General features: G+C 40.1%; 1 protein-coding gene across 9 annotated transcripts in view; it reads right to left on the reverse strand.

The window, feature by feature from the left end:
• Positions 1-20,366, reverse strand: part of ERC2 (ELKS/RAB6-interacting/CAST family member 2) — a 923,200-nt gene that overhangs the window by 417,793 nt on the left and 485,041 nt on the right. For all 9 annotated transcript variants that reach the window (XM_045051699.1, XM_045051677.1, XM_045051694.1 and 6 more), the window contains one exon: positions 5,978-6,113. In XM_045051699.1, coding sequence (XP_044907634.1) covers positions 5,978-6,113 — 136 coding nt within the window. The remainder of the gene's footprint in view (positions 1-5,977; positions 6,114-20,366) is intronic.

Below are 20,366 nucleotides of genomic sequence, written 5' to 3' on the forward strand. Positions count from 1 at the left end.
AAACATATGTGTCCCTCTGCAAAGAAACAACTTACTAATGCTTGGGAACTTCATAATGAACTATATGTTTTGCTGAAAGCTATACATTTTTTGAGGTTTATGTTGTTTGTTACACTTCCTCTGTTAGCTGTTACACTTCCTCTAACTCTAATTGGAGAAGCAAAGTAAAGGAAGTCCCCTTGGAAAAAAGACATGGATGTAGAGGCTCACACAAATTGAAAAATAAAATTGTCTTTCTAGCTTTTTTTTTTATTTTTTAGAACTCTACTAAAAGGACAAGAATAAATGGGAACATTCATTTGCTTTTTAAACTCATCACACTTGGGTTTAACCACTGGCAGAGAAGAAACTTTACAGTTCCCTGGGAACCTATAATTTGGAAACGGAAGCACACAAGAACAGACTTTAGTTTTCAGGCAATAAATTGAAGAGAATTCTGCAGACATACAACAGAAAAAGGGCATAAAATATTGGCTTGTGCATTTCTTAGAATGTTAGTTCATTAACTCGATAACTGCACAGGGAAAATTGCAGCCAAAATCTACAAAGATGTCCAATGGGATTTCAAATTGGCATATTTACTCAGCAAGAAATAGCTAGAGGCTGGGGGTATGGGGTGGGAATGCATCCCATTCTGGTAATGACGATTTAGTGTGAATCTCCGGAAAGGCACCTTGTTGAAAAATCTCCATGCAATCTCTAAGGGGACACACAGAAGCCCAAAGCCCCAAGGCCAGACATAAATATCATCCTCCACAATCTGTGTCTTGGGGAACAGTTCTACAGAATTGTACAAAAAAATCATGATCTTACATTCACCTTTAACACACAATTCAACATAAACTTGAAAAATGTTTTAATTTTCCTCCTTATTGCCCAATAGGTTGTTTAATGTTTTATTGGAAACTTTCGTTTATTGTTGTATGCTCTATATCTGTATTACTCATCAGTATAAAATAGTTGCAAAGGATCTGTTGGACGATACTCCCAATGGTCACTGTCTTCTATGGTTAAAAGCTCATTATCAGTCTCTCTGGGAGAAAGCTCTAGTAACTGAACCCTACATAGATCAGGTACTGTGCAAGGCCCTTTCATAAAGTGTATCTTATTCAACCCACCCAGGGAGGTAGAGACTGTAATTCCCACTTATGGATGAAAAAAAGTGAGAGTCAGAGAGGTTCCCAGCCTTACTCCTAAGCTAATAGTAATAAGGGTCGGTATTTGAAAACTGGACAGTTCAGCTTCATGGCTCTTTCTCTCTCCCTTCCTGCTCTCTTTGCCAAATTCTCCAAAACATGATTTAAGAAGTTAAATCAAGAACACTCTCTATTCCTATAGATTGTGGGTATTTTCTCCAAGGGGCAATAATTCAAGGTATTCAAGGTATTTTCAGACAAAAAAGGAAAAGGACTCAGGACAAATGCACTAAACTGTCTTCTGTCCTTAATGGATCAAGCTGCGCTAGCTAGGGTGCTGGTCTCTTCACTTGTATCATGAGAAGCCAGTGGGATCAGAATGCAGGGCTGTGCAACAGAGACAACCAGTGGTCAATTCCATTGCACATGTGCTTCAGAGAACCCACAGTGCTTTTTAAAAGTGAACTAAACCCATAGATTCCACATAAAATTTCTATTTTATGGCAATCATAGGGTCTCTCAACCCTAGACCTACCTTTGTGGCAGCATTCAGCCAAAGCTTAGTGGTCTCAATTCCTTTTGATGAGCCATGGGCTCTTGAGTTCTTCACAGTCCCTACTACTCTCTATCATATCCATATACTAGGATGTAATTTTCATTATGTCTATGTCATTGTTTTTTCTTATGTGGGGAAATATTTCTACAAATCCTATCTCTTTTGACAGATTGAACAACTGGCCTCAAGCCCTTACCCTTCCTTTTATCTGCCCCTGTAAAATGTTCTCTTCACGGGGAGAGTACTTCCCCAATCCTTGCTTATTTGCTCAGCCATGTGCCTTGTTTTGGCCAGTGGGGTGGGGTGAAAAAATGTCAGTTTAAGTCTAGGCTTTATGAAACCTTGTATGTTTTTGCTTACTCTCTGTGCCTCTGCTACTATCATCAGAAGAGTTTCTCCTAAGTCACTGACACCCCTTCAGCCTGAGTCTCAGAATAAAAACATGTGGAATGGAACTGCTCCAGCCACCCACAGACCTGCAGTGAGAAAAAGGTATGCCCACCCAAGTCTACTCTGGAGAAGCTGAGCCACTTAGCCTGAAAAATCTGTGAGAATAACTATTGATGCTTTAAAGTCACAGGGTTTTGGGATGATTTGCTACACAGCATTATTATGGCAGTTGCTAACTGATACATCTCCACCAAAGAGGAAAATTAAAAGGCTGAAAGAATGAGACATAATAATTTTTTCTTACATGCAAACCTGTTTCTTATTTATGCTAATAACCTAGACCCTGAAGGCATCTGAGTATGCAACTCCTGCCATAAAACTATAAACCTAAGAACTAAAGAAGGTTGGGTTTGTGAAATGTTTCTTAGCATGACTGTATATCTAGATTGGACTAAAACGGCCCAGTTTTTGCCTGTTGCTATTATGTCCTGGTTTGAACATATTCGACTTTGTCTCCAATTTTAATAACAGGCTGAATCTCTTCAATCTCTCCTTTGGAATCTGATCCAACAGCTATTATTGTTGCAGAAAACACTCTACCTGATATTTCTCTGGATATGATACCTATTTGGTTGGCTGATTCAAGAAGTCAGCACGTCCAACCATTACAAAAAAACGAGTGTAGAAAAAATCAAATTTAGTAGGTGTCAATCCCATAACTACCAACCAATCCACCACCCATGTAACCAACCAAACAAGATTCTAGTTGACAGACACTTATTAAAAGGATTAAGAAGCTAACTCATAAACAGGAAATACTTAAAACAACAGTAACATTAAAAAATCAAATGTCCCAAGAAAGGAAAGTTCTGTCCTCAAAAGGCAGTAATTATTGCATCTGAGTATATCTGCTTAACAATCCAAGAAAGTGGGAGTTTCACTCTCTATTAACCTTAATCAGAGACATTTTCATCAAAATTAATCGTGATTACTTTTTATTGCATTTCAAATGCTATCCTTTATTTGGGGTGGTCAGGAATGCAACTAAGTAATTCCAGACCATACTATCTTTTATGAATAGGTCTATGAGGTAGTTATCAAGGCCCCTTATAAAAATATTGCTATGCAAAAGTTCATGAGTCAAAACAAGACATTAATTTCCATAACTAGATGTGTCCTCAGAAAAGAAACGACTATAAATAGAAATGACAGCAACTTTGATGCTCAACACGTAACAGAGTAGAACTGTATAAATACCCACATATATCATAGACAATTTCACAAAATGTTCCTTTTACCTTTTCTTCGTTCTCATAATAACAGTTAATCATTAACACTTACTATGAGCATAGATTCTGCCAAATACAATTCTAAATTCTCTATATGCATTGACTCTAATCCTCAGAGCAACTCAGGAGTAGATGTAATTGTGATTAGTCCCATTTTACAGATGAGGAGACTGAAGCCAAGGGAGAGTAAGTCATCTGCCCAAGCACATTCAGCTAGTAAATTCTGAAGCTTGGAATAAATCCTGGGTATTCAAGCTCCAAAATCAGTTAAAGAAAGATAGTAATATTTACATCACTGAAAACGACACTCAATTCGTCTGCTATGTTCTGTGCCCTGACTGTACCTGGCTCTACTCAGACTCTATACCTTTGCTGATGGTTCTCTTGCCTGGAGCGCTGTCCCTACTGCTGCATCCCTCCCATGTCAGACTCATTCAGCTCTAATCCCAACTGCTCCAGGAAGACTCTCCACCACTCAACAGTTTTCTTGTCCTCTTACAACTCTTCTCCAGAACTCTCACCATCTAAAGATGGTCAGATTAAGTTTGAGTCCTGGTTCTGCCACTTACTAGCCAAGTAATCTTGGGCAAGTTATGTAACCTCTCAGCCTCCTTCTTCTCAAACATCAAATGGGATAACAGTTAAACCACCATGTAGATGGTTGTAGTGCACTCTATAGTTTTACTGTCCAGCATAACTTCTACCAACACACTCCTTTCTTTTTTGTGGGAAGTCACCTATTCCCACTCTCAGCCCATATGACTGGGGTGTGGCTAACCCCTATCCTCTAAGCTCCAGGTGGTCACATCCTGGCCTTGACAATATATGCATTCTTTCATTCTTTGAACTTTTGCTAGAACCACTAAGAAATAACTTTTCTCCTCCCCCAAGGTGACTGCGCTCACAATGGAGGCTGGCTGCTGATGGCCATGGTTGGCATCACTGTGGACAACTTTCCTAAGAATCAAAGCAACAAAGAGCAACTATGAGTAGGGTAGAGATGGATTCCTAATGCCACTGTTGGAATATCTGAATGAAGTCAAGCCTGAAGTCCACCCTTCAGTTAACTGTCCTTTTCAGTTAACTGATGCCCTTTTTTGCTTAGTTAAGACTGAGTTGTGTTCCTGTCACTTGCAACTAAGAGTCCCAACTAACCCAGTTCATATAAGAATTAAATAGGTGCTATAAAGTACACAGCACAGTACCTAGTATACTGAAAAATTCTATAAATGATAGCTACTACTGTTATGGTTCCTCTACATTAGTTTCTTGAAAGCAGGGAGACCCGGAGTCAGGTATACCTCCACTCTTTTACTAGCATGTCGCTTGATAACTTTTCTGAGATTCCAATTTTACCATATGTAAAATCACTAACACTGTGGTGAAGAAAAAATGAGACTGTATGCCTGGCAATAAAATGTTCTACAAATTTTAGTTCTCATCATCTCAGTCTATAGGCTCCAATTTAATATCTCATATGACTGGGGGGGAAACTAAGGTCCAAAATCCTGGGACAAGAACACGGAGGAAGTTGTGGATTCAAATAAGCTAATGGTCCATGTGAAGGTGGTCCCACGCCTGAATAAAGGACCTGATGTTACTACTGTGCAAACCAAATCAGGTATCCAAACAAAGGGGCTTGACTGAAACCATTAAGGCAGCTCTAGGATACAGAGGAAAAAGAAACTAATATTGACTAAGTAATCTCCATGTGCCATGCTCTGTGCAAGACATTTCCTTGTATTTCCTACCCTAGAATAATTACTTATTTCTCTTTTGGTCAATTAAAAAGATGAACTGTGAGTACATATTGAAACTATCTAACTTCTTCTATCTCCAAGGAGGAAACCTGATATATAACTACAGAAAGACACTAATTAATAAGCAAAATGTAACATGAACTCTGGCCAAGTTGAACTTAAACTACTCTGTTTAAAGCACATTGGAATAAATAAAGGAACTTCAAAGCAAATGCCCTGTTTTAGCCTGAATGTTTTATTGAGCACATGGGGAGAGCTCCTTTGCCAAAAATAGGGATGGTTAATGAGGAAAAATTGGTGTTTTCAGTCAGCCAGTTGGTTTCTCAGATAGGGCTGTCCGTTCAGAGATAACTATATTCCACAGAGAAGACAGAATAATGATCTGCCTCAGAGCCTCAGAGTTTTGAACAAAACAAAACCAGTTTTGTAAACTATCTGAAAGCATCCTTTTTCAAATACCTTCTGTGATAACACGCATACATTACCCTTCTACAAACGCCAAAGCCACTTAAATATAATTCTAAAAGGAGGACGCTTCTATGTTTTAAGCTTCTTGCCAACTTTATAAATGCAGCCCTTACTTTTTAAGGTGAGGTATAGGAACCAAGAGACTCTGTGCAGTATTAGATTTTATAGCATAATCAGCTCTTCTTGGGCACCATTCTGAAAATGATACTCCATAATTGTAAAGACATATTGGGTTCTCTGGGAGTACATGGTTAGTGCTGGACTCAGAGCTAAGGCAGGGCCCCCATTTCTGTGCATATTTTTCCACAGCAAAGGATGCATGTCAGAGGAAGTCAATCTCCAATTATTTAGGTATAAAGAGGAGGAGCCTGAGCTCACCTGCAAGTGCTGTGAGTTATCAGCCATGCTATCTTCTCGCCTGCGGACTTCTTCCAGTAACTGGGCATTCTTCTTCTTTTCCAACTGTTGGTTGTGCTTGAGGTTGGCCACCTTTTTATTCTGATCCTTCATGTGCCTGAGAAAAGTCAGCAGAGTGTGGTTAAATTCAACCACTGGATGATCATATGTTATCACAACATGAGTACTAAGGATAGAATATATTGACATGGATTCGGGAAAAGGTAGAACTTCAGATTATTCCGAAATTCATTTAAGCACAAGTACTTATTGATCACCCACTTAATGCCAAGTGCCAGGATGGCACTGGGGCTGCTGTAGTGAATGAGGTATGTATAGTCTTCACCCAACTCATGGAGCTTTAAGTCTAGTGGGAGAGGCAGACCAGTACCAAGGAGACACAACTTAGGTTTCCTAAGCAGGGGGGTGGAGGGGGGTGATAAATCACATGCTGTGAGATGATGACGTGCATTGCATGTGTGGACAGGCATTGAGTGAGGGGGATGACTTTAGGCACTGTGGCCAGGAAACCTCCCTAAGGTGGCAAAATATTGGGTAAGACTCCAAGGAGCCAGCCAAGAAGTCACCAGTAGAGATGCTCCCCAAATGCAGGGAACAGCAAGTGCAATTCCCAAGGCAAGAAAGGACCAACTACTTCTAAGGACTGGAAGGCTGCAGTGAGGCTAGCCCAGGGCAAGGGTCTGGAAGAGGGGTAGAACCTAGGACTGCAAAGGTAGGCAGGACTCAGGGAATAAAGGGCCCCTGGTCTATGACGGAGAATTTATTTTCTTCTAAGTGGTTGCTCTTCTAATTATTATTATTCTTTTGGATCATGTTCCTATTCTGAGATCATAATCCATTACTTTGATTTTAAAATAACAATTACAAGGTTCCAATCAAATACATTGTCATCACTTAGCTCAAACAGAATAACAATTTGGGTAATCATCATGTTAAGTAAAGCCCTGGTGTTCGGATTAAAAGTTCTTAATGAATCTACAGGATGTCAAAGTGCAAAACCATAAAGTAAGCAAGTGAGTAAAAGACTACAGACAAAGGATGGGTTAAAAAAAACTGGGGGGAGGAGTTATAGGCTTAATGTGGACTATTTCACCAGCAGCGTTTAGCAAAACATTCCACAGATTTAGGCAACCATGTCCATGGCAGCTGGTATAAATCTAATCCCACACGTGAGGAGGCAGGAGGGCAGTACAGAGGGCTCAGGAGCACTGATTCCAAAAGAGGAGGGTTGCAGAGCAGAATCTTTTGGGATCATTCCTGACCCCAATTTCTCCTCCCCAGTATTGCTAAGTCAGCTGCTGTCAATGAGCCTGATTCCCAGAGCAAGCAAGAGAGAATCACTGCTATGATGGAAATGTGCACAAGATGAGAATAGATGATACACAGCAAACATGTCAAATTGAAACAATTACTAATCAAATGGAAGACACTCTCAATAAGAAACTTTTATTTCTAGTCTGCATAAAATTATATACTCGGCTACTCCCTTCCACTCCAAGAAAATGAAATTCAAGAGAAGTGTTTATTAAGCTGAATGATCTTCTATCAGGAATTCCTACTAATGAAAATATTCTGAACACTGGTCTTTAAGAATATTTACAGTACCAGCTGAAGCAGTGATTTTAGTATTCCTAGTGACACTTATTAAGAGGATTATGGTGAGAGAGAACAGCCATCTACTTGGTCAACACTGGGATTAGATAATTTTTCTCTGACATTTCCTTATTTGTATCCTATACAAATAGGTAAGGTACACATCTGAAACTACCAACTCAAGTCTACACGCTAATCTTCTTTTAGGAAATTATCTTTTGGTTACTATAAAGATGTTGAAAGCAACCTCTTGCTTCCTAATTGAACAAGGATATAGTATTTCAAAACTCATACCAATCTGGGGCAAGCACACTTTCCAGTTCAGGAAATAAGGTCAGTGCCCAGTAATAGGATGTGATAGGTCAGTGTTATTAGAGAGATTGTTTAAGTAGAGGACATTTTTATAAAGAAATACTTTTTATATCTTTAAAGCACACATTTAACTAGAACCAACTGCTAAATGTTTTTTACAAGTACCACTGATAAAGAAAATAGACTATTATCATGAACATCATTTGCATAATGAACTCCCACAAAATTCTCAGGGCAGTGTGAACATAGACAGACCTACTTTCAGGAATAATTCATTTTTTTTCAATCCAAAAATAAAAAACAAACAAACTTCCAAATCCATGCATCCCTTAAAGCTTTCCTTTTTTTTCTAAATTTTTAAGTTTTTATTTATTTTTGAGAGAGAGACAGAGCAGAAGTAAGGGAGGGCAGAGAGAAAGAGACACCCAGAATTCAAAGTAGGCTTCAGGCTCTGAGCTATCCGCATAGACCCTGATGTGGGGTTTGAACTCATGAACCATGAGATCATGACCTGAGTCAAAGTTGGACACCTAACCAACTGAACCACTCAGGCACCCCTAAAGCTTTCCTGAAATACAAATAAGTGGCTAAGAAAAATGGAAGACTGAAGTCTGGAAATTCAAATGTTGTCTGACTTGGGACATGAATGATTGGAAAAGAAAAGCTTGGTTGTGAATGGCACTACTCTGAATTTGGCTATTTGGATGCATGCACAGCAAGGTGATGAAAACTGTCATCTTATCTTTGTAGACATGAGCATCAATAGATATGTATAAAGTACACACACTCCCTTGAAGAAGTGCTATGGTTTTCAAATATATTTCTAGCAGCAGAACTCTTTCTTCTAATAAAAGCTTACTTAAAAGCCAAAAAGGAAAAGAAGGATTGCTCTGGTCGAGGTGGGAAAGAGATTAAGAGTGAGCAGAACCTCACCTACTAGACAGTCACTCTCTCAAGTATCCCTCAGAGAAGCCAAGGTTACCTGAAAGAACAGGTTGAAACAGCAATTTATGGGGTAGGAGGAAAGGGAGAGAATTCATGAAATTTAAATATATGAGATCCCCCAATAAAGACAAAAGACCCCCACAGAAGCTCACTAGACACTTGCTGAAGGAACAACCAGTGTGATTTTTGCTAGTAATAACTTCAGCATCTCCAAGAATAAAATCTGTAGGTGACTTATCAGTCCTGCATCTCCTCCCATCTGCAGAAGTAAACCCACATGCATAGATAAACAGGACTAAACTCCATACAGTTCTCAATTGTACTAAACTAAGGAAGTTAGAACTCCTGGGGTGCAGAATGCAAAGCCCTCTAGCAATACTGTCTGAGAAGAAAGTGTCATTGATACCCACTTCCCAAATTCTCACCCACGAGGCAAATCAGATTCTAAGCCTCTGCCAGAGACTGACCTGCTCCATGTTCAGAAATAAAGTTTGTTAGGGATAAGCTTTTTTTTCTCTAGGGAAACACCATTAAAAATATATCCAAGATGCAAATTTTTAAAAAAGCAGTTATGGGGGCACCTGGGTGGCTCAGTCAGTTAAGCGTCCGACTTCAGGTCAGGTCGTGATCTCACGGTTTGTGGGTTTGAGCTCCACGTCGGGCTCTGTGCTGACAGATTTTGTGCCTGCTTCGGATTCGGTGTCTCCTTCTCTCTCTGCCCCTCCCCTGCTCATGGTGTGTCTGTCTCTCTCTCTCTCTCTCAAAAAAAATAATAAACATTAAATAAAAAATTTTTAAAGCAGTTATGGGGGAGGGGTTAGGTTGGTTGGAGAGTACAGTGGTAGGGTCCGTTTAAATTGACTAGTGTCATTAAGCAAGTCATGTCACATCATTAAGGAATTTGGATTAAATAAAAAAATTCCAATAGGTATCAAGATCAACAATGGCTACTATATTAAGAATGAATATCATAGAGGACAGAATCCTGCTATTTTTCACTAGAACAGTGGATCAAATTAAAATTAAAATTAAAATTAGAAAGTGTTCCCTAACTTATTGGTGAGAAAGTGTCAGGCTTTATGGCCTCTAGAATCACATAGCTGGGAGGCAGTGTGGAGCAAGAGGTGCATATGCTACTCTAAGTTCATATGTATATTGTGTATAAAGGAGAAAAATCAAAACTACTTTTTTTTTAATCTCAGCAGAAACAAGATGCTGGTTTTTTTTGTTGTTGTTTTGTTTTTACCGACCTTCTCTCAAACATCTTAAAAGATTGATAATATCCATTGTTGGAGAGGATACCAGAATCTAGCTCTCTCATATGATGTCAGGAGGAGTGTAACTTACAAAAATTGGTTATAAAATTATACACTAATTTGGCAGTATCCACCAAAGTGTCCATACCTTTTTCCCAAGAAAACCCAATTCAGGAAAGTAGCCTACAAAAATGTCTGCACATATGCATGAATATTTATGCACAAAATTTTCATTACAAAATTTGACATTACACTGTCAAAGTAAAAATTTGAAAACTGCCAAATATCCATCAGAAGGAAATTGGCTGAAGAAATCAAGCACATTCATACTCTGGAACTCCAAGCTAGCTAAGAAGATTAAGGCAAAACTGAAGTATGGACACAGAAAAACCTTTAAGACATATTGTTAATCAAAAAAGAAAGCAGGTAGCAGAATAATACATATAGTCTGATCTTATTTATGTTAAAATATAAAGGCTTATTTGAATGTTTATTTACACATATCCATGGAAATGGAAACTGCTACAAACCCCACACCAGTCTGTAAACATTGTATCACTGAGGAACAGAATGGATCAGGGAAGAAGGGGGGAGTTCCCATGTGTTACTGTATGTGTGTGTGTGTGTGTGTGTGTGTGTGTGTGTGTGTGTGTGTAAGCGAGGTATAAATACATATAAGAAAATGCACAGATATTAAGTATAAAAATCGATGATTTTTGACCAATCAAAATATAGAGCATTGCCATCACCCAGCCTCATGTCCCTGACCCCTGAGAGGAAGTAGTCACTATCCCAGATTTCATCTGCATGGATTTGTTTTGTGTGTTCTTGAACTCATATACATGGAATCATACAGTACATGCCCTTTTGTGTCTGACTTCTCTGACTCAGCATAAGGTTTTTGAGGCTTATTCATATTGTGCCTAAGTTCCATCTTATAGCTGAAATCAAGTGGTATTCCATTATATGAAAATACTACAGTTTGATTAGCTATTCCCTTGTTAAATGGATATTTGGGCTATTTCCAATTTTTTGCTGTTGAGAATAAGGTTGCAATGAACATTCTTGTACCAATTTTTTGTGGACATATGGTTTCATTTCTCTTGGTTAAATAACTAGATGTAGGTATAACTGGGAGTGTAAAATGGTGTAACCTCTATGGAAGACAATTCTGGGATATAAGAATCTTCCAGGAGCCACTGAAGGGCAGGAGCTAGTGGCATAAACTCTGGAGCTAGGTTGCCTGGGTTCTCATCAGAAGTCCACCACTCTCCAGCTGTGTGAGTATGAGCAAGTTTCTTAACCTCTCTGTACTTCAGCTTCTTTATATATAAAATGGAAATAATTGTAGCTAACTCATAGGGTTACTGTGAAGAGCTAATAGGTTAGTACAGGTAAAATGCTTACAACAGATTCCAGCATGTTTCCTCTGCTTCATTCTTAGGTCATAATATAAATGTGATCATGTCTTGTGTAATGTCATGAATACATATCTAGTGTCTTACTTCCCACATTGGAATAGCAGCTATTTGAAATGCCTCAAACAGTGGACTTTGGAATGCATTATCAAACCCTCTGTGTCATTCATTTAGCTTTCAGTGTGCTTTACTTAATAATAAGATGAGATGCATTCCTGGAAGGCTAACCTAATGGAAGCATTGCAGGAAGGTCACGACAAGCATGGGTAAGTGAGCTGGGATCCTGAAGTGACTGCACAAGTAGATGGCCACACACACAATGGAAGCTAACAATGAGTATTGCATGCAGAATTTCTGATAATAATGGCTTTTACTGTAACCACTGAGATGATTCCACTTTTTTAAAGCTTGCAAATACCATTCAGTATTTCGGCATAGCTATACATTTTAGAAAGCTACATAACTATTCCAAAGATATTTTTATAGCACATACAAATGTGCTAAGTGTCATGAGCATGATAGTCCTTCCTGAAAGACAAAGTATCTGGCCAGCTGTGGCTACTTGAATCCAGCTCTCCTCCCAGCAAAGAGCAGCAAGTAGGGCCAAGGTCTTAGGACTTAGCTCCAATATGACTTAACTCCCCCTCTTCTAGAGCCCATATGCACTCTCCCCTCCCTCCACTGTTGACTTCCCCACCCACACTGGGAAAACCTACAAAGCAGGTCACACAGCAGGAGCTGGTCACCGTCAGCAAGAGAAGGATTTGTTTTTCTTGTAGATATTTCACTCTGGAGAAGTTCCGAAGGGCTGACTTCCTTCAACTGTTCTCCCTTATTCTGGCCCCGAAGAACCTCCTCCCTTCAGATATCAGTAGAGCACCACCCTAAGAATGGATGCAACTCAATGGCTGAGTACCTACACTGAAGACAGCAGATAGTAGGGGACTCTTATGGAAGACCCCAAGGAGAAAGCCAGGTGCTCTCTGATACCCCTTGTCCTCCTCCAGATGCATTTGGTAGGACTGGCATGTACCCACAGGACACTCAAAGGGAAAAGGCTGGCCTGTTTTTCATACTACTCAGGACTCAATGTTTAATCCTGGGGCATCTAAGAACAAGACACTGTTGCTGGTGAGCAAATCATACACGGTTACAAGGGTCACATGACCAAAAAGGCTGGCTCCCATTTACTATTCATCAAACAAATGTCTTGCTGCTTAGCTTCCCATGTAGGTGTCATGACCCAGAGAGCACAGACTGGTCATGTAGGTCTGAGAATGGTAGCCCTGGAGTGATTATTTTTCTCACTGTCAAGTGATAAATGTGTTGTGATGTTCTACATTACTCTCACTGTAGACTGGACTATATGCTCAGGCTTCTCAGCCCATGTGGTCCAAATTGGCATCACCAGGAGAAGCCAAAGCAAGGTTGACAGACCCACAAGCATCCCCTACTGCAGGACACCATGGCTCCACCTATCCCATGGTGCTTTGGCGCCCTGCAGGAATGCAGACAGGGAAACCCAGAGTATGCAGACCCTTTGCCTCCATCACTACTGTTACCACAACACCTCAAGTCACCATTATTTCCTGCCTAGACCATGATGCTCTTCTCTCCTCACTGGTCTCCCTGTTTCTGCTCTTGTGCCCCCTTTAAGCCATTCTCCAGCCAGCAGCGAGAATGAGTGTTTCAGAACAAGTCAGATGATGTCCTTGCTGATATACAATCCTCCAACAGTTTCCCATTTCCCAGAGAATAGAAACACACATCTGTGGAACCGACCAGCCTCATCCCACATGATTTTCACCTTTACTCACGGAATCCAAAAGCCAGTCTTCTTTCAGTCCCTCTCACCACGGGGCACAGACATGTGCTGGTCTCTCTGTCTGGGGCTCCCCCACCTTTTCCTCTTACAGACATCACTCCTCCTCTGTGGCTGACTTTGATCCTTCAGATCTCAACTTCAATGTCTTCAGAGTCTTCACAGGGGCCTTTTCTGGGCATCAAATCCAACAATATCCCCTCCCTTCACCAAAACTGCTACAATCACACTCCATGCCCTTCCTCTAGTGCACCCCCCACAACTTGTAATGATACGTTTATTTGCATTTTTCACTGATTACTGACTGTTGCACCACCAGGCAGGCATTACTGTCAGAACAGGGCCAAATCTTGGGGTATTCACAACACTAAAGGAATAACTTCTAACCTCATCCTCTCTGGCCCAGGCTACCCTCACTTCCAAGTTGGGCAATGATGCCAGCTCCAATTGGTCCATCTAATTCATTCTCTATAGGAGAGGGGAAAGAGTATCTGATACACAAACAGAATCACATTTCTCTGCTGCTTAAAACTTCTCATTGGATTTCCACTACCTGTGGAAAAGGTCATGCTTCTTCCCATGACTCCTACCAGGTCTATCTTCTGCCTCTCCAAGTCTTATCTCAACCTACTCCCTCCACTCAGCCACACTGGCCTTACATTTGCACCCTCAATACACAGAGCTGTAGGATCCTCAGGACCCCTGCACAGCACTTTCCTCTTCTAGAAAGTTCTTCACCTCATTCCCATCTCAGCCCTTATATCACAGGTAATTCATATGTACCCCTATTAGGAGGTCTTCTGGGAAGCCTTGGTCAGTCTTCCCATATTACAAATTCCCAAATTATGCTGTGCTTGTCTTGCTAAGAACTCAACACATTTCTGATCCTTTAACGTCTTCCTTGTTCTGCTATAAGCACCCTCTTTACAGTGATCACAACCATCTTATTCTCTTCTTAAAGAATCCAGCACAATGCCCACTCTGCTGTCACCAACAGAGTTATTCTGGATTGAATTTAATTCTAAAACCTGCTCCTGTTCATTCAAAGGATGAAACAGGTCCTTTGTGTTGGCTAGGTGTTTTATGTGAACCCATAAAATTATTTAGGAATGTGTATCTAGGGATTTATATGAATTAAGGTTGCCCTCATATTTGTTTCCAGAAAGGCATTTTCTATAAAGAAGAATTCAATTTCATGTAATGAATATCAGCTTATTGTCAGTGAGATGGTATCTAGTCAAAGTGAAAAGGAATCAGACTGGACAGCTGATGAATACAACTGGGCATTACTACCTGCCACCAGCACAACAACAACACAGGTTCTCATTCCTATAAATGTATTTTTTTGAAATTAAACCCAAGATCTAAAAATACGTGCCCAAAAGAAATGACCCAGTACAGTATCTCTTTCCTAATTTAATTCATAAGCAATAGATGGCTTTTAAAAGTCTACATGGTTCACAGCAATCTGATGGCTTTTTTTTCATTAATGCTGCTGAGAAAAGCTTTCTGAAGTCTAAAAATAGGGATTAGCAAACTTTTTTTTCTATCAAGGGCTAGGCTAGTAAATATCTTAGGCTTGGGGAACCATACAGCATCTGTAGAAAGTAACCAACTTTGCTTCAGCTTTGTCCTTGTACTATGAAAGCAGCCACAGATAACATACACAAAAATGGGCATGGCTGTGTTCCAATAAAACTTTATTTACATGAACAGGTGGCAGGGCTAGACTTGGCCCATGGGCTACAGTTTGCTGAACCCTGGTCTAGACATGTTCTAATACTCCTATGTAGTAATGATAAGCACAGGCAGCACATGTGCACATCATTGGAGGTGCTCTAAGCATCTTACACTTATTAGCTCACTTAATACTCACAACAACCCTATTAGGCAGGTCCTTTGATTATTTCTACTACTGATGAGGAAACTCCCCAAAGTTGGTACTGCGAATGAGTGCAGAGGCAGGATTCTCGGTCAGTCTAGCTCCAGAGGCCACCTCCATCCCCTCAATCTCTGTACTGTGCCACACAACTGTGGAGAATGTTGCTGAGTTCCTTCATACCACTCTCACTTTCTCTTCTCCCAGGCCACCCCCAAAAGGTCTAAAGAATAACAACGGAAATTCTCAGAATACAATCTCTGTTCTGTAGTCCAGCCACTTTAAGGCACACCACTCCCAACTTTATAGGATGCCCTGAGCTGCAACTCGGTTGGCTATTAGAGAACTAGATACACATGAGGTAATTACCCAAGAATATTGGCCCTCCACCAGGGGAGCCTTGGAATGGAAGGTGGGAGCTTAACAGCTTCAAACTTCATGGTGGCAGCAACAGTTACTGAAATGAAGACCCAGCTCCGAAGCAGAACACAAAACCAACAAGGACGCCATGCAATTTCCCTATTAATTTCCGTTCTCTGAACCCGTTAACCTCAATGTGACCACTTTTTGAACAAATTATTTGGTTTTATGGATGAATCTACAATAAGAAATGTTTAGTGTATTTCATATCCTGGTACTTCACTGCATCATAATGAGTTTGGCTCTTCCTGTACAGACAGATTTAATCAGAGACAAAGAGTTTAGAGATGATAAAATAAGTGAAGATAAAAGTAGACACTCAACAAAAAGGGGAACTAAGAAGAAACCAAAAGGGCAAGAACAATAACAGATAACAGGTAACAGATCTTAGGACAGAACTTCTGGAAACATGGGGGCAAACTCAAGTTAGGGCTAAGACATAAGGTTAAAACTCCTCTCCAGTTCCCAACTCATATCTTCTTGCACATCATTTACTTCTCAAATAAAAAAAAAAAAACTAAACACTTTAAAAATAAAACATTCCTATAATTGCCACAATTCCAGGGAGTATTGTATTCTTCTAAAAGCCTACAACTCCACTGTTAGACACAGGCACATTAGGGCCAATTTGGTAGGGTGTCAGTTGTATTTACAGTTTGGGGTAATATAAAAACATATGGAAACTGTGAAAATTGACCCCCGGGGGGCTAATGCTGGAGGAAACCAACATTCCACAGTCTGGCCAGAGGTTGGGGGCGATTTGCCCAGACAATATACAGCCAAAGCAACCTATGAGCACAGGGGCACTTCATGTATGCAAGACCTATTTTTATTGCATCCAATCTGGAATTGGTCTGCAGCAGCCCAGACATAAAACAAAGCAGAGGTATAAGAAGATAAAAATCTTATATGCTGATTTTCCAAATTAAAGTACAGAAATAACGTGTCAGAGTTTATATTATTTCCTACCAGAAATCAATGTTAAAATATTGCCATATAATAAAAACACCCTCTGTTTTTGGATGTCATATTAAGTGCTTAAGAACTATAAAAATATAACCTCAGTTAAACAAAACAACATCCTTACATGGAGAGTATTTTTATCCCCATTTCACAGATGAAGAACCTGAGGTTTAGGCTAACATCATATATCATACAGTTAATAAGTAGAAACCCAGAATTGGAAGGATCATTTCTATGATGCCAAAGCTCCTGGTCTTATCTATTATGCTACATGAGAATAATAAAATATTATTGTACATTATTATGAGATCTTTGCCACTAAAGTAAATGGAGCATTCTAGCCAGACCCAGACATTCCTTTTTGAGAGTTACAATCTTTTTTTCTCTAAGAGGGAGGCAAAGCACTAATCTCAATAAGTTACACTCTCTTTAGGATCTGGTCCAAGGTATGGCTTATCAGACCATCCCAAAGATAATCCAGACTAACACTGAGTCAGTTTTCCATTGCTGTGCAGCAACTTAACACAAACTTAGCAGCCTAAAACAACACTTATTTATTATCTCACAGCTTCAGTGAGTCAGAAGTCCAGGCACAGCTTGGTTGGTCCCTCTGATTCCAGCCTTACCAGGCTGAAATCAAGATGTTAGCCAGACTGCATTTCTTATCTGTTGGCTTTACTGGAGAAAAATGTGCTTCTAGGCTCATTTGGGTTGTTGGAAGAATCCCTTTTTCTTGCAGCTGAATGAATGAAGTTCCTAGTTATTACTGGCTGTTGGCTGGAATTGGAGACAGCCCTCAGGTTCTAGAAGCTGCTCGTAGTTCCTTGACATGTAGCCCTCTCCATGGGCAGTTCACAGTATGGCTGTTTGATTCTTCAAGGCCAGCAGACAAATCTCTCTCCAGTCTCCTAAGATGGAGTCCTATACAAGGTGAAGTAATCACGGGAGTGCCATCCACCACCTTTGCCTTATAACATACCTTGTCCAAGGGACTGGCACTCACCACCTTTGCCACATTCTATTGGTTAGATTCAAGTAACAAGTCCTGCCCATGAGGGGGATTATACAAGTGGGTGAAAACCAGGGAACAGAATAAAAACAAACGTAACTTTAATTACTTAAAACTTTCTAAACCTTTCTTTTATTTTGTTTGTGCTCATCTTCCAAAGTACTTCACAATCTTTTTATTGTCCATTTCAAACTATTTAGCTCAGTATCTATCTAACAGACTTCATTTTTCCATTTCTCAAACTTCTTCCAAACCATATTCACCAGTGCAACCTAAGGCATTTGGAAGGCATAACTTATGGCCAATGAGGGGTTATGGAAATTTATGCATCCTTTTACTTTCCCAAGTATTTATCCCCATGACAACACACTGCAAAAATAAATGCCTGTTCTTTCCACTCTTTTTCTCATAACTCAAATCTCTTCTAACTTAGTCTAATGACAATGAGTAAAACAGAATCACTGGTGGGTGGCGGATGAAATGAAAGTCAGTGAAGGATAACAAAGTGGCAGAATTATCGGCAAAGGGGGCATAAGCCACTTCCCCCCAATTACATGAGAAGGCAGAACAAACCACTTCCCCACACAATTGCCTCAGCACAATTAACCACTTCCAAAATCCATCACTGTGATGCCACCTGTTTCAATTCCACTCAATGATGTTGTTCTAACTCAGTGGTTTACAACAGTGTTCTGGCAGCACTAGCTCTGGGGGATGTCACTAATTTTTAGAAAAACAAAAACAAACAAACAAAAAAGGGTTAGGACCAAGTAAGTCTTGAGGACTTAAATGTAAAAAAAAAAAATTGTGAGCAGGTTTCTTACACCGCAGAACTTTCCAGAGCCTTTACTATTGTGAAGTGCACTGTGAATCTCTAAAAAGGAACATGGCAGGATATGTTTATTAATTTGACCCAAACCCTTTTCCTGTCCAAGGATCATCCCACTGAATTATTGCTCTGATGTATAAAGTCCAAGGAATAATAGTGTTGAGAGTTTCTCAAGTTTTAGTTATTAGTGTATCATCTCAGTGATTTTTGCTATAACATGTACTACTTGTGCTACTTAACATTTTTCTTTAAATATTTTTACTTTACATACCTTTTAGCCTTAGATTCTTTCTAAGCAAGAATTAATGAAATCATATGTTTATATTTGATCTGCAAGTTATGGATGTTCTATACAAAGAGGCATAATTAATAACATACATAAGTGCTCATCTGTACCACATAAAAGCATCCTAATTTTTAAACACATAACTGACAATAACAAAGATTCTCAGGTACCACCAAAGTCATGACTAGAAATGATAGAGACAGCATTTAAGAATGAGGAGGAACAAGAGCTAAATCCCCCTCTTCCTTGTATGGCCGATGAGATTACTGCTCAGAGCAGTTCAGTGACTTACGTGCGCACATGCACACGCGCGCATGCGCGCACACACACACATACACACACACACACTCAGGTAGTATGTCTAAAGCCCTCAGCATACTGAGGGAAGTGAGAGGTGAGTCAGTCCCCAAGTTTCATCATTAGAGCTTCCATTAAGATGTCTCCTTTTGTGCAGTACTAGTGAAAGTCACCCTTTCTGCTGCAGTTCAGCAACTTCTTTATTCCTAGGGAGGTACAGAGCACTGATCTTCAGTCTCTCCTTAAGAAATTTCAGCCCTGACAGAACTGATGATTTTGCTTGGAAGCAGAATAGTGCCCTTCCTTTGGTTTTCACCAGTGGGTCATCCAAGCTGAATCAGGATGGCCTGGATCAGTCCTTGATTTCAAGCTAGCAACAGGTCTAGAGTAACAGTGGGACAAAGTGAGCTTAAGAGCCATGACTTGAGGCCTGATTGCATGAGTTTAAATCTCTGATCAACCATTTCTTCACTGAAGGACCTAGGATGGGTGAATTAATTTTTTTATATCAGTTTCCTCATCTGTAAAACAGAATATGAACAATAAAATAATACTTACTCAAAGGAGAAATATATGAGATAATATGAGTACCAGTATATACTAAGGGATCTATAAATGCCACCATAGAGCAGTTTTAATGATAAGGACAAGAGTAATGATACTAGTGGCTTCTGTTCTCCATGCTTCCAGGCTGGCTCGCCTTTACTCAGTGACACCTGGAAAAAGCTGTTGGAAAGAAGGTTACCAATGCCCTCAACCCCAGGACCCAAGACTCACAAAGTGCCATAAAGGTGGCACCTATCTGAGGTGCTGGGTTATCTCAGTTCCACAATTAAAAGCTCAAACTTTAGGAGGCAGCATGACAGGCAGATTGAAGGGTTCTGGAGGTCATATGTGGGTCACGTGTCTGCCTCTGCCTCTACTGGTTGTGTGGCCTCCAATCTGGGTTCTGATCTAAGTGGCGCTGAAAACAATAAAGACATAAAGATGTGGCATCCCTTGTCTCCCTGGGTTTGTAGAGCAGGACTTAGCTCTGCTATGTAAGTTATGACAACTCCCAGCCACCTCTCAATCATAAAATATATTTGGGCAGCTCTTACTCCACCTATTCTTCTTGTGAATCAGTGCATTCCTGTTCTCTCAATTGCCTATGGAAAGGTCTTCTACTTGATGACATTTACTCAAACCAAAACAGTCAGAGAGTACCAAGAGCCAGCCTAGACCTCTGCTCATTTCAGGAAGATTCTGAAAAATACAGTGAAGCTCTCAGGCTCCCTCCAGAGACTATCTGTAGACGCCTGAACCCTCTCATGCTTTCCTC

This window comes from Felis catus, chromosome A2 (genome assembly GCF_018350175.1).
Source record: "Felis catus isolate Fca126 chromosome A2, F.catus_Fca126_mat1.0, whole genome shotgun sequence".
In the NCBI taxonomy this organism is placed as follows: domain Eukaryota; kingdom Metazoa; phylum Chordata; class Mammalia; order Carnivora; family Felidae; genus Felis; species Felis catus.